This window comes from Echiichthys vipera (assembly GCF_963691815.1).
Source record: "Echiichthys vipera genome assembly, chromosome: 23".
Classification (NCBI taxonomy): domain Eukaryota; kingdom Metazoa; phylum Chordata; class Actinopteri; order Perciformes; family Trachinidae; genus Echiichthys; species Echiichthys vipera.
The window spans coordinates 5954906-5970231 of NC_139848.1; the positions used below are offsets into that span (position 1 = coordinate 5954906).

A 15326-nucleotide genomic window follows, 5' to 3' on the forward strand; every position below is an offset into this window, starting at 1 on the left:
AGAGAGAGAGACAGCAAAGGTATTAGCAGCTCATAAAAAGGCACTAAGAGCCGCAGTTAAGCAACTCGCACATTCATCACCGCTGGCTGCTACTGAACACACACATTTTCAAAGTCTCGGTGGCAGCTGCTCCCATTATGAGGAATTACAAAGACGGAAGACAAAGATAACCAAATCTGCGGGACGGAGAAGAGAGATAAGGAACACACGAGGAGAATCTCATTATAACCTCGACTCTGTCTAAATGGGGTATTTTTGAAAAGTTACAGAGAGCAGGAGGAGCGTCTCGGGCACATTTAAATCACATAAAAGGAGGGTGATGACATGTGTGAAGAGGAAGCGTTGGTCGGTGCCAAGGCGCTGCCTGCTTCTCCAGATGCTACGTACATAGCCTGCAAATCCTGGGGGGGAAAAAACACAAGTGTGCCAGTATAATCAGCTATAAACGCACGAATCATCTCTCTCACATCCTTCACTCCGCCCACAAGATACAATCCCTCCATTCTTGTATTTTTTCTCAGTCACTCCACCAGGACGTCTACGAGCAGGACGCACGCTCCGTTTGGACAAGAACTTAATACCAAGAGCTGGACCCTTTTTTTTAAAAACCTCCTACTTTCCTTTCTTTTTTTTCTGAAACAGGATTTGGAGTAAGCTCCCTCTTTCTCTCTCTCTCTCTCTCTCTTTGATGCTTTCCCAAGGATCAGGCAGCCTGACAGAAAAAGTTGTGACAGATTTAGAAAGCGGCACAAAGAGAAAAAAAAGAAAAAGTCCAGCGAGAGAGAGAGAGGCCGACAGACAGAGCTGTGCCCCGGAGGTTCGCGAAGAAGAAACAGGAGACAGATAAAGAGGCTGGGATAATCTGAGGGAGGGAGGGAAGAGCACAGCTGTTGTGTAAAGAGAAAATATAGATAAAGAAAGCGAGGATGTGCACAAGTGTGAAGGGCGAACACTGACGAGGCGAAACCAAGGCTGGAGAGGAGGAAAAAAAAGACTCATATTGAGGAATTATTCGAGTTGAAGGTCGTAACGAGGAGAGACGCGGAGAGATAAAGACACCTGACATCAGATCAGTGAGAATGGAGACGCACCGGGACGGGAGGAAAGACTTCCTCTGAGGCCAAAGGAGACACGGACAAGAGAAGACATTTCCTCATCATGTTTTATTCAGCTGGTTTTCCCAATTCAAACAACCTGCGCCGGAAGAGCAACTTTGTCCCAGGATAGAATGAAGAGAGGAGCGCAGAGATACCTGCCGAGTCTGTGATACCCTCCTGCTCCTCCTTTTTTCCTCCTCTCCTCCTCCCTTTCTTTCACTTTGCACCCAGCTTTAAATCTACATCCTCCTCCTTCTGCCCTGATCTCTCCTCACCTCTCCTCTCCATCTCCATCTCCTCACTATGTGGATACCAGCTTTGCTCCTATGGATTCTTAATATCAGCTATCTGTGCTCAGGACAAGACTACACAGACTATTACCAAACTGGAGACATGGGCACCGAGGTGAGACTTTTCATTTCCCCCTAAAAAACTTCTACAGCTCATTGTAAATGAATGTCTAGTGTTGATTATATATGGGTACAAACAGACAGCTTTTAAACAGCGCTCTCCACCGTCATTCAAACACAGAATGAGAGGATATCTAAAGGATCAATGGTGTTAGTGAAGCTTTGTTTGTTCAGGACGCCTCGTTGAAATCAAGAGCTATTATTTTACAAGAGAGGCCTGGCACACAGAGTTTAAAAGACCACAAGCAGACCACTCATCCCTCCTGTGCACACAGGAGAGTCGACACTGGTGCAGAGTTTGAGACGCGGATCGAGGTTGATTACACTGAGACTTCGAGTGATGAGAGCAGAAGAGAAAGAGGCTTTAAAGTGTGAAAAGTCTCGCAAATGGGCATCGCAAAATCAGCTGAAAATCATTATTGATCCTTTCTTTATCAACCGTAAAGATGTGATTCTGGTGTGAGACTCGTCAAAACCGATGGAAAGTGTTCAGGTAATCGAGAGCATGAAAAGCCTCAGACGGCACAATGCTGCGTTAACAATGTCACACACACTGTTATCGTACTGTGAGTAAGTTAAACGCCCGACTGCCAACGCAAAATGATGTGATTTTCATCAAGAAAGGCACATAGTTGTGAGTTGAGACGTTCAGACGGACGGGACAACTCAGATGAGATCACAAGTGCAGTAGAACGAGTAGATCCGCACGCCCAAAAGATCCGTTCAGAAGAATTTGAGTGTTGTGACGTCGGGCCCGTGGCGGAACGTCCCGGCGTTAAACTCCTCATAACAGATCTGTTTGTTCATTCGTGTCATTTCTTTGATTCAGCACCCGTCCCATTGGGCACGAGGGGTGTGCGTGTCCTTCTGATTACTCTTTACGTCACAAGTGTAGCCACCATTGTAAAGTGTGTTCATTCATTTAAAGGTTGCATGTTATGCTAATTTTCAGGTCCATAACAGAACATTAAAAACACACGCGCCTGTCTCTTTAAGCTCCCCTTGTGACATCACAACCCTACAGAAGCCCCGACGGCTCGTTGAAAGAGAGTTTCTGAATACGGGCTGGGTGTGTGTTTCTCCGAGGATCGAACGTTTTGGTACTTTCACATTATTTATACAGCACCTCAGCCTGTTTTAAAATATAAAAAGACATGGAAATCACATTTTTTACAAGGTGGGACCTTTAAATATTTGTTTCAATCATGAATATTAAATAAAAGTACAATTAAAAGTGTCTGTGGTTCTAATTAAATACACTTTTTCAGTCAAATTCAGCGACTATCTTCTCACTTGCGATGCAAAAATCTTCTGAACAGAAGGAGGGACGGTTCTTCTGACGTATTTGATTGAATGAATCCTTCCCCAGAATCCCAGACTCCACCTTTAACTGGAAAAACCCACTCCTAGGAAGTGGGAATTATCATTGATGCAATCGATCTGATTTCTGTAGAAGCAATCGAAGAGAGTCTAATTTCCGCCCCAGCTCATAAAAATCACTTCATTTCCCTGACATGAAATCATGAAAAATCAATTTCTTGACGTAGGGCCAAACATGTTTCCTGTTTGCAAAGTCGCAGCCAGCTCCTGTGAGGTCATACGAGCACAATTCTGCGCAACACACATCATCCCCTTTGGTTTCAACTGTCTACTTTAGTGTTAATGCTGGTTACGAGCCAACCACAACTATTTAGAGTTCGTGTCTCAGGGGTTGAGATAAAATCTTACTCCTGATCGAAAAAGCAGTGAGTCATGACACTTTCTCATGTACTGATGTTGAAACGTTTTACTACGAGGGGATTGTGTCCAAAGTCGCCGTAAGAGGCCTTTAGTAACACAATCCTCTTGGAACTGAATGAATGAACCGCAATCACGTATTTTGGCGAGACGAGCCAGTTATCAAGAAGACAAAATAACACAAAACTGTGTGTTTGCACGTAACATTAGCTTCAGACGCAGCGTGTTTGTACTGGGAGAAAGAAGGAGTGACAAATGCATGGGTGTGTGCGTGTGTCTGTGGTACGCCAACAGTATCTAATGCTGGACCCCAGGGCACTGGTCATTGGTCCGTCATGACCTCACAGTCCCACAGCGATGACCTTATGTCATGTGATCACTTAAGAAACCCAAAGGAGGGAGAGAGAGAGAGAGGGACCAAAAGAAAAAGAGGAAATCTGGGAAGCCCTTGAAAGAAAGAGAGAAGAAACGACTGTGTATCGATTTTAAATGACCAGCAATATTATTATTGTGTCTCTTAAAGGGATAGCTCACATTTTTCCCACAGCAGATGGCGGCACGCGTACGGGACACGCGGGGCGGGGAACACCCGTTTATACACCTAAAAGTAAATCGTAAAGGTTACACAGGGTAAACTGAGGTTGTTCTATACTCTTGTCAAAGCCCCCAGACTCAGTTGACAAAAGACGTAATTTTACATCACACTGCACGGGAGGCTGCTGCTCTACCGCTTTGATCAGATAGTGCGTTTGTGTTACTGTGTGACGTTGGTGTTTTAAAGGGTCAGGAAATAACAAAACTAACTGAGCAAACTCACCAATCAAGGCGCCGGTAGATCAGCAACTCCCCATGTTCAGCGAGGTAAAATTCCTGTTTTTGTCCATGGAGTCTGGCGGCTTCGACGAGAGCACAGAACATATGACGGCTTCAGTTCCCCACAGGGCTGTCTGAAGTGACATTTCAGCGTAAAATCCTCCCATGGTCTTTTTTGGCACTTACATACATCAAATAATCCATCGAGACAAATTAGAGTAACAACTATTAATCCGGTAGAGTCGCTAACAGCCGGACGTGGCTAACAGTGATTAGCTCGGGGTACGGTGAAGGCATTCAAACGTCTTTTTTAACCACTAATGCTGCTGAAAATAACAGCAAACCTCTGCCGTAGCATGAGAAGAGTCCATACAAAAAAAACAAAGCACCAACAATGTAGTTAGAGAGCCCCGAGTTTATTAAAAGAGTGTTTTAAATACTTACCTACTGGCCCCTGTACCAGCTCCTCTCATAGTAAAGTCCATTCAAGTGGATTACCAAATTCAATCCCAAAGGAAGGAGACCATTGGTGCTTTGTATTGTGTGTAGGGACTCTTCTCATGAAGTTTATTTTAAACAGTATTAATGGTTAAAAAAGACGTTTGAATGCCTTCACCGTGCTGTCCCGAGCTAATCAGGGTTAGCTGCATCCGGCTGTTAGCGACTCTCCTGGATTTCTCCGTTAATAGTTGTGACAGGAAAAACAAACTAAAGCCTAACTATCCCTTTAACTTTGAGCTTGATGTCACAGGTTACACATTTGTTGAGGCGTATGAGATGTCTGGAGAAAAAAAAAACAGAACGTGAGGTGGGAGGCGGACGGAGAGAGCGAGAAAGAAGGAGATAAATGGAAAGACGGATAATGCCAGAGATCTGGTTTGTGTTTAGGTAGTGCCAGCTGTACCAGTCTGCTCCTTGTCAGCCTGGGAAACTAAACAACCACACTCCCTCCCCAAAGGGAAGAATTAATATGTGACACCCACAGCTGACTCACAGCTGACATTAAGCCCCCAGAGAGGATACAGCAGCAAGTCTCTAATACAATTAACCTACTATCTTTCATCTGCTATATCTCCTCTGAGCGGAGCAGTGATCTATTAGAATAATCATTACGGGGTTGAGTCACAGCAGGATTGGTTTATAGAGCTACAGTAAACTGAGATCTCCTGAATAGACCTGGTCCACCACATAAAGCCCTCTTTGTATGATAATGATAATAATATGGGTGTTGGCTGAGCTGACAATCTCCATCCTGTTTGGTCCGTTCAAGCAGGCAAAATGCTGCGTTTAAGGACTCCTCAAAAGCTCTGACGTAGAGGACTCAAAGTCGTTGGTTTAAAAGTCCCGTAATATGCAAATTTTCAAGTTCATACTTGTGTTTTGGGTTTCGACGAGAACATGTTTACATGCTTTAACGTTCAAAAACACATTATTTTCCTCATCCTGTCTGTCTGAATACACCTGAATTCGTCCTACGTCTGAAACGCCGCGTTTTTAGAGCCTGTCTCTTTAAGACCCCATCCTGAAAAAGCCATTTTGGGACCTTTAATATCAAAAAAATGAAACGTTTTCATTTAAGTCTCTTGCGAGTAGAGGCCAGAAGGATTTCATTGCACTGAAGACAAACAAAAGTAAGTGGTAAATGCAATAAAAGGAAGCACAGTTGGACTGGAAAAGGAGAATTGCTCTGATTGGTCAGTGTTTCTGGGTCTTCCACATGTGCGGGAGTGACTATAGCGGCACTATCTACATATAAATATATATATTTATATATATATATAGTATAGTACCGTTGTTATCGTACACACTGTACAGAAGTCCTTACGGCTAACTCAATAAATACCTGATGATAACTACTGTATATCGATATGATTATTGTAATAGTCCCAGTCACCTGTTATTGTTAATTTTATTTTTTTATTTTATTTGTGTGTGTTAAGTTCTGTTGTTACTGCAAAACTCAATAAATACATATATTAACAAAAAAAGAAGAAGTCCTGACAGCTGATGGAGATCTTCCTTTTTAAATAACATTAGCAACCAAAAGGAAAACTGAACCTCATTGGTAAACTGGGTCAGACGCCAGTGTCTTGCTCAAGGGCACTGCAGCAGCAGGGCAGGTATTTTCCAATTTTATCACATTGCCTTAGGTGACGTTGTTTAAAGTTTACAGCGGCCTGAACGCCATAAAGGGGAACCACAAAGAGAGCAATGCTAAAGAATAAAGAAAACGCAGACCTCGCAGCTTCCTTGTGCACTTGAAAGCAACAGTGTGTGTGTGTGTGTGTGTGAGTGTGTGAGTGTGTGTGTGTGTGAGGGGAAGACACACGTAACCATAATAACTAACAGTAGCCAACAGCAACATGTTACAACACATTGGTAGCTGAGGTATTCACTGTTTATCCAGCTCAAACCAGCGAAGCTTTCACTGTAAATTCTACAGTATCTAATTGTTGTTCTTCAGAAAACACGACTCGGAACAAATCACCTGATTCTAACATTTCAAAAGTGTAATATGTCGATTATAAAACAAAATGTTGGGCTTAAAATGTGTTATCTATGAGCCAAATGCTCATTTTTAGCCTCACTTTATTTCCCTTAACTCCTGTTTTTCCCCTCTTAGCGATTACCTACGGACTAAAGGTGTTTTATACTCCTGAAAGTCACATCTGTCTGTGTGATTACTTCCTGTCTTCCAGGCTCCGGTATTGTCAGATGACCAGCCCAGTTTGGAGTCAGTGACGAGCGTGGATCAGCTATTACAGCTTCTATACCCCGAGTACAACTTGCTTCAGCACTGCCTGAGAAAGAAATCATGGCACACCTCCTCCTCCCCCTCGTTCTCCACCTCCTCGGCGAACCCTTTAGTCCACTCTAACGATGACGATCTGTGGGGTCAACCGAGGGAGGAGGCTCTTTTCAAAGTGGACGGGACTTTGGGAGGTAAGTCCTAAAATACTTCCCATAAAATACAGATTGAGTTAACATTTCTTGAATTGAGATGAAAAGTAAACGTCTGATTGTTAAAGTTAAAGGTCCAATATAATGCTAACTTCTAGGTTCATACTTGTATTTTGGGTTTCTACTAGAACATGTTACGCTGCTCCTTTGCATTGAAAGGAGCCAGTTGAGGTGGTTCAGGATCATCTAGTAAGGATGCCCCCTGGGCGCCTCCCTAAGGAGGTGTTCCAGGCCCGTACAGCTGGGAGGAGGCCTCGGGGAAGACCCAGGACCAGGTGGAGAGATTAGATCTCCACACTGGCCTGGGAACGCCTCGGGATCCCCCAGTTAGAGCTGGTTAATGTGGCCCGGGAAAGGGAAGTTTGGGGTCCCCTGCTGGAGCTGCTGCCCCCGAGACCTGACCCCTGATAAGAGGCTGAAGATGAGATGAGATGAGATGAGATAGAACATGTTTCCATGCTTTAATGTTCAAAAAACACATTATTTCTCTCATCCTGTCTGTCTGAATATCCCTGTATTAACCCTCTGTCTGAAACGCTCCGTGTTAGCGCCTGTCTCTTTAAGACCCCCTCCTGAAAAAGCCATTTCGGGACCTTTAATATCAAAAAAGTAAAACGTTTTAATATAAGTCTCTTGCGAGTGGAGGCCAGACAGATTTCTTTGCACTAAAGACGGACAACAATAGGTGGTAAACGCAATAAAAGGACGCCCAGTTGGACTGGAAAATTAGAATTAGATGCATTACTTGGTGATAATTTCCTGCTTTCTTGCCCGAACATCTAATAACAAATCAAATCAGATCTAAAAGCTCTGTTGTGTTCCTATTCGGTAATTGAATTGCATGTTTTCAGTCATCTTAGAGGAGATCCAGCGGACCTCATGCCAGCCCAGAGAGGTGTGCGTCGAGGTTGCCAAAGAATACCCAGAATCCACCAGTCAATTCTACCTCCCTCGCTGTGTGGCGCTGCATCGGTGCGGCGGGTGCTGCACCAACGAGGCCTTCTACTGCACAAACACGACTCACGCGCTCGTCAACAAGACGGTAAGTGGTGCAGCTGGATTCTTTTACGCCGGTTGTTTTCATGTCAGACACCGACTTATTCAACGCTCGCTCGCATTACACGATGGGGTTGGTATTTTCTGCTCTCACACCGGGAAAAGGCACAGAAAGCAATCTACTCACAACCCGCCCTACTGCAGTGGGACACACTTTGGCTACGACTGGACATCAAGTCAATAAAATAATACACAGTCACGCACAGTTGCACAATCATTACATCAACCATAAACTGAAACACTTAGTCATAACCAGAGATATTGTTATGGCAGAAGAAAAAGAGGAAGAAAAGAGAAGGAAAATACAATTTATTACACTGCCCTGACCTCCGTGTTTCCTCCACCCAGTTGATGGAGCTGTCGCCGCCCAGGATGGATCGCTCCGTCGTCATGGTGACCTTCGTCAACCACACTTCGTGCGAATGCCTCTCCAAGAGGCCGCTCCACTCCATCATAAGACGAGCCGCAACAGATCACCTGTGAGTGAGAGAGCGGCGTGACGCGTGTGTTTTTACAAACATTCCTGAGTCATCTGTCCCGGTATGCATTTATAAATATGTGCGTCTGTGCAGGTGTTCCCCACCCGAAGTCCCCTGTGCCTCCGGGTCATTATGGGATCCAGTGAACTGTGTGTGCGTCTCCACAGACAACATAAACTACTCTGAGAGAGAGACAGGTCAGTGTGCATGAGTAACGTGGGTCAGTAAAAATGACCCGTAAGGAGTTTTTGAGATAATTAAGAAACTTTTCACTAACTTTTGCATGTTTTCTGTGAATATCTGGATTCTTTAAGGCTCTAAAATCCATCTAATGCATCAAAACAGGTCATTTTAACGAGGCCACACGCCAAAAAAAGTTGTGGTGTAGAGAGCAGTTACTTCAACAGATAAAAAAACAAGCTTTGCAGCGAGAAGCTCAGAAACAACGAGCAGGGAGGGTTCTGGCAAATGCAAATGAAGCAACAAAATAAGCATAATTTACAGCAAATGTAAAGTTACATCCTCATTAAAGAGTTGAGACCAGGATGTCGAGCAAGTAACATGCACAACCTAAATGCAGCAGTATTTTACATTACAGAAACAGGATTTACCTCAGCCGTAAAGTGTTTGAATAATGTGATGACATCGCGTCAGGCTCAGGACAGGACATCTGATACTTTAACGACACCGGGAGCTTTCACCGATGGAAGTGGAAAGCACCTGCTGCAGAGTTACTTTATGAAAGAAATGTGCTTTTACTTCTAAAAAGGATGTATTGTTGCAGTTGTTACAGACTAAGAATGTAAAGTCATCCAAACGTGGCTACACCTTAAAACTGAGCAGGTTTTAGAACGCGAGCCAGATTTCGGTGGAGAAACGAGTCTTAAAAGAACTGATGATGATGTCTGGGCAAAGGAAAATGATGGGAAAGACTCCCCCCGAGGGAATGTTTATTCAGTAACGTGAGAAGCGTAAGTGTCCTTGTGGCATTTTACTTGTACAATCATGTAGTGAACTAACAGTGGCTCCCATCTTAAGCTACTTTTTGTTTTTCTAATAATGAACTCGTAAACCTTTCTTATCACACGGAGGGACTAAACAGACTAAAAATAGATACACATGGGAAACAGTCTATCGGTGTGCCTGCAGGGGGGTATAACCACTAAATACCTTTGTCACTTTCTTTCCACGCGGCTTCCAGAAGAGCTGGACTCAGGTCTGCTGGCTCTCTGCGGACCCAACCGGGTTCTGCACGAGTCCACCTGCGAGTGTGTGTGTCGAAACGGACTCACCGAGGACAGCTGCGACCCAGGCTGGAAACTGGACCACAACATCTGTAAGGAGGGCTCCAGTTACTGAAAATATTCCACACTTTACTGTTGTTTGCGAGAGAATTACAACTGAAAGTCAGGATGTTTTTTAGAAGATGGAAATAAGGAACAAATTAATCTGAGGATTAAATTACTGAGCACCAAATGGCTCAGATAGAGGCTGTCATTATGACGCAACCACGCAGGCAAGATCGAGCCAGAATGGATAAACAGAGAAAGAGGGAAGTTTTGGGGAAGTAGGGCTTTATGCAAATGTCTAACAAGTCAAAACCTGACCTCTAAATATTCAGCCCTTACAGAGATGCTCAGTCCAATATGTGATTAAGTTCTAAACTCTTCCTCCTCGCAGGTGAATGCCAGTGTGAAGGTCAAGGGGAGGGGAAGTGGTGCCCCACCGGACAGCGTTGGGATGAGGAGCTGTGTGGCTGCGTGTGTGCCGCGGAGTGTCCCGGGAATCAGCCCCTGAACCCCGACACCTGCCTGTGTCAGTGCAGAGAGAGTCCGCAGTCGTGTCTGCGGCAGGGCAAGCGGTTTAACCCCAACTCCTGCAGGTAGGCGTACAAGACGAGTCTTTCCTCGTACTGGTTTCAAGCCAAAGCGTCCACCCTGCGGCCTTTTTCTCCCCTGTGGAAAGAGGCAGAGAATGACTCCTTTGGGGGATGAAATTATCTCAAGCATCCACACTTTGGGTCTCTGCCAACTCGCCCTGTAGCTCTAAGAACCCCCTCAGCCAGAAAAGCAAAAAAGCAATAATAAACATTCAATCAGTGATGTCAAAGATGTTATTTCCCCTCTCTCAGAGTCAAAATATTTAGCATTCTGCTCTGTTGCTGTCACACACCCTCTCTCTCTCTCCCTCTCTCTCTCTCTCTTATTAAATAAAAGTCAGACAGGACTTCATAGATACGGAAAACAGTGGGTTTAAACACTTTCCCAGCCTGCGTAAAAACAGCTCATAGACGTTATTGGTTCCTCTTTGCCTACTTCCAAAGTTGCATAATTGAATAAATGAAAGAAAAATCCATGACCTGATATAAACCCACAGTTCCTGCACTGCACATGAACACTCTCATACTGCATGAATGCACTGACTGCCATATGTGGCCAAAAACACCCTGAAACCCCTTATAAAGAGTTTTTAAAGGAGCATGAAAGCGGTGGAGAAGGTGAGCTCCGGGGCCAAAGAAGGTCCTGATGTCTTGGACAGTGATGGCTTTGATCTGCGCCGTGTCTGTAAACATGTATCGGCACGACTGATTTGAAAGCAGGTTTTTACCGGCTTACTTTCTTCAATGATCAGTTGGCTTTTGTTATGTTTTGATAATCCCTGCTTGTTACCTGGTAAACCACAGTGTGTGGTCCCCGTCTCGCTTTCGCTGTTCACTCTTTAAAGTCCTAATTCAGTGTTTGGGAACTGTAGCTAAGGACAAGATCGCTTAATTACAACAACTTTGTTCCGGAAACAACTATTTCACATTTGTTTCCATATCCAAATGCAGCATCTCAGCATGTTAGTTCATCCTAAGTCACCTGAACCACTGGGTAAACTGGTCCTGTGCGCTGTGCTCGGCCCGGTCCGCCCGTGGGGAGCCGTCCCTGCAGCAGACATGGGTGAGGAGAGAGTGAGAACCAGAGCTTTGAGAGACAGACAGTCAGACAGAGCGGAGGGGGGGGGGGGGGGGCGAGCAAACTCTCAATGGACATGTCGCACATTCCAAACCCGTAAAAGAAAAACTTTCTTCCTCCATTTTCTTTCGCTCACATGTCTCCATATGACCTTTTATGGACACAGGGTGTCCAAAACATTCGACTGCGGGCCTCAGCTGCGTGTGCGTGCGTTGCATGCGTGTCGCGGTTCCCACAGCTCGCATGCAAAAGAGATCAACCTCCCTCTGACCCGAGAGGCCTGCAGAGAGACAGAGCGGGTGAACTTGATGACAGTGAGCAGAGCAGCAATCAGACGGGCGGGCAGACTCGAGAGACAGATGGAGTGACAGGGAAAAACACAGGGGCAGACAGGAGGCTTTGATACGGGGGATTTCTAATCATGTACACGTGGGAAAGTTCACGGCTTTGACACGCAAGTGACCTGAGCAGAGTTTCTTCAACTTACAGCTGCAGAGGGCTGAAATGGATAAGACTCACGCTGAGCACAAATTTCATAAGCTGTCCTGCTCTGTAATTCAGTACAGGACGTTAGTATTCAAATATGTGCAGTACTTCTCCTTTTCCCCATCATTCGTTTAATTTGTCGTGTCTATTTTTCTGCAATAATTCAACATCTGGTCACAGGAGGTGGTGCACAGAAGACAACACACCTACTGTGATGTTGAAGATGAGAGTTCCCAGAATCGAGCTGTATTCCTCCTCTCTCTCTGGAGACATACACCCTCTTTTTCTCATGCACGGAGTCGTTTGATGCGTGCAAAAAAATAAACTTGGATCAGGGGTTTATCCAAAAGGGATGTGAAGATCTGAATAATTGATTCATGCCAAGAGTGTATAACCTCCCCTGTGTACTCTTTTTATTTCTTCTCTGTTCCTCTCAACCTCACCCTTTCTCTCCCTCCCTCCACCCTCCTCTCCACTTTCTCCTCTCACTGCTTTTCCCTCTACGTCCCGTCTCCCTTTGATCTCGCCTTTCTTTCTGGCTTTCCCCTCCCATCTTCCCCCCTGTGCAGTTGTTACAGGTTGCCGTGCAGAAAGCCCAGACGCGTGTGCCAGGGTGGTTTTTACTTCAGCCACCAAGTCTGCCAGTGCATCCCCAACTACATGAGGCCTGAGTGGAATTAACCAATCACAGGGCAGAGGAGCAAGACTGCAGGTGAAGCTGTGCATTGCCCTTCAAAGTGAGGCTGGAGACTTTTTTTTGGCCTGAACACAAAAGGGGCAACGCGGAGCCTCTTGACAAGACAGGACGGCGGAACTACGCATTTGCATGTACTGGATTACAACAGCAGCACTTGGAAGAGTTTAATTAATGCCGTCTGTGCTCTGACACTCCCCAAAGAAATGCTACAAAAGGAGGGATGGAAGTGCTTTGCAGCGAAACCTAAAGGCCAAAAGAGACACCAGTAAAACTCCTAAAAGTGGAGTAATCTCCGCCAAAGAGAAAATGAGAGGAGAGGAGAGATATGTGACTCTCTGAGACTCTAATAACACCAATCACACCTGCCTAAAAGCATGACAGCGAGGGCGGGATGGACCAATTAGACTCCGAGCCAACATATATCACCGCCGCGACGTGTTCGAGCAAGATATCCAGCCACCGACCCGCTGCAGAGACAGGGCTGTGTGAGATGGAAAGTCCAATAATATCATAACAGCCCAGACTCTCTCATGCTTCTCCTTCTTCTTCTTCTTTTGTTTTTTTAAGGTGTAGGCACTTTCGCAGTCTTGAGTCGTGAGATGTTTGAGCGGTTGAAGGATTTATTTAGCAGAGATCGTGTAATGTGATGATGCCGGGGGCCTCATACTCCCTCTTTGAGCGGAGGTGGAAACGCTGACGGTGTGTTGCGGCGGTCCTTTCAGAGCACTAGAGACTGCTGCCAACACTAGATGTCATTTTAGAGTAAAACAGGACGGATTGAAGCTCCTGTTGCAGCTTAGTTTTTTGTTTTATTTTCGGGCTGGTGATAAAAAAAGTCTAAGAGAGAGAGAGAAGAGGTTTAATGCCAGGCACTGTTTCATTAAACACAGCTATTGTATCCTCCTTGCCTCTCCTGTAACGCTGCTCTTTGAAGATTTCCCTCATGCGCGGATGAATGCGATCACTATCGATGGTAACACTTGGGTATAGCTCTGGATCTCCTGGTAATTTAACTTTACACCCTCTTAAGTAATATTATTTGTACATATTTAATTCTTTTTTCATATTTAAAAGTGATATTTTAAAGACGGAATCATGTGTAGTTGTAAAATACTGTATTTAAGTCACCATCATAACGAAATGTGGTTTTGCAAGGAAACTATTTACATGTGTTTGTGCTCTGGCAGTTTGAGTTATTACGGAGAATTACGGTTTTAATGGGCCCACACTGCAAGAGTCATTTGAACAGTTGATTTCGGCTTTAAATATACAAATAAATATATTTGAGGGCTCAATCACACTTAATGTTAGGATGAAGATGATTGTAGTGTTTGTGCATTATTGATGTAGAGAAAAAAATGAAATTCTTTCATCATGCTACTCTTAAATATCCAAAGTAGTTTTGAAGTATTGATTAAAAGCCTTGTCAGACTGATATGTTGTGTCATTATTTTTGTTCATGCTGAATATTATTCATATCTTTTTAAAGGTACACCTGCAGCATGTCAGTCCAAAGACTGTGGGAGGAAACCGAAGCAGGTGTTCGGTTCATTGATGACTCTAAATCACCCGTAGGTGTGAATGGTTGTCTGTCTCTGTTCGTCTCTATGTGTCCTGTGATAGACTGGCGTCCTGTCCAGGGTGGACCCCGCCTCACGCCCAATGTCAGCTGGGATCCCTGGGACCCCGACAGGGACAAGCAGTTGAAGATGAATGAATGAATGAATACACTTGCAGCGATAACCTTTGAGAAATATGAAAAGCATCTACTGAGTGTTATAGAAGAAATAACGTAGAGGGAGCCGGTCATTATTGCAAATAATGCAATAATAATCCAATAATGACCAATTCCCTCCACATTATCACACTTTTTACATGGCTACTTACTAAAGACATCAATATTTGATACAAAGTGTTTAAAAGTGATCCTCCTAAGTCCATGATCATAACTGCAGCCATAAAAAATGTTTGTTATTCATTCATCATCATCATCTTTGGCTACTCAGAAATGACAAATGCTGTAATTGACGTGTGTTCAACAAAGCCAAAATATAAAGAAATTTAAGTTAAATAATAGCGGAAACACTTTTAACCACTAACTCTGTGACATTTAAACAGTTTTTAAAACTAAATTACAATTTTTTTTACACACATTTAAAGCAGCACTAAGTGCATGTTGTGACATATGCTTAAATTAGCCACTATGCTCTATGGTCATACTAGATCACATGTGTCAGACTGATCCAGTAAAGGGCCGTGTGGCTGCAGGTTTTCAGCCCAACCAAGCAAGAACACACCTGACTCGACTTACTCCATTACCTGAACTGTCTTCACACAGTTGATTTGTTGGACCAGGTGTGTTTTTTGATTGGTTGGAATGAAAACCTGCAGCCACAGCGACTCTTTACTGGATCACTTTTACACCCCTGTACTAGATCAACTTAGGTCGTGGCAGCTAAACCACTAAATGTAATGAATTGTGTGAATATTATTATAATTTTGACTCTAAAAGTTACAGTCTGGCTTTAAATGTTCAGTCATATTTTCTACAAACGTCATCGCACTGGTGTTTGGGCAGGAATGTGAAAACACATTACATATGAAATCGTATTTTAAATAGTTAGATTTGAATA

At 44.2% G+C, this 15326-nt stretch overlaps 1 protein-coding gene across 2 annotated transcripts; it reads left to right on the plus strand.

Annotated features, from left to right (window-relative positions):
* Positions 1 to 539: 539 nt before the first annotated feature.
* LOC310964808 (vascular endothelial growth factor C-like) lies at positions 540 to 14128 on the plus strand. 2 transcript variants are annotated; one of them, XM_083938076.1, is made up of 8 exons: positions 540 to 1502; positions 6757 to 7000; positions 7870 to 8060; positions 8423 to 8553; positions 8647 to 8750; positions 9755 to 9889; positions 10234 to 10435; positions 12566 to 14128. In XM_083938076.1, exons 1-8 carry the CDS (start codon positions 1401 to 1403, stop codon positions 12675 to 12677), a joined length of 1221 nt encoding a protein of 406 aa, XP_083794202.1. In that variant the 5' UTR covers positions 540 to 1400; the 3' UTR covers positions 12678 to 14128. The 2 variants fall into 2 exon arrangements, with proteins under 2 accessions (XP_083794202.1, XP_083794203.1); XM_083938077.1 differs by having other exon boundaries at positions 9758 to 9889.
* Positions 14129 to 15326: the final 1198 nt, after the last annotated feature.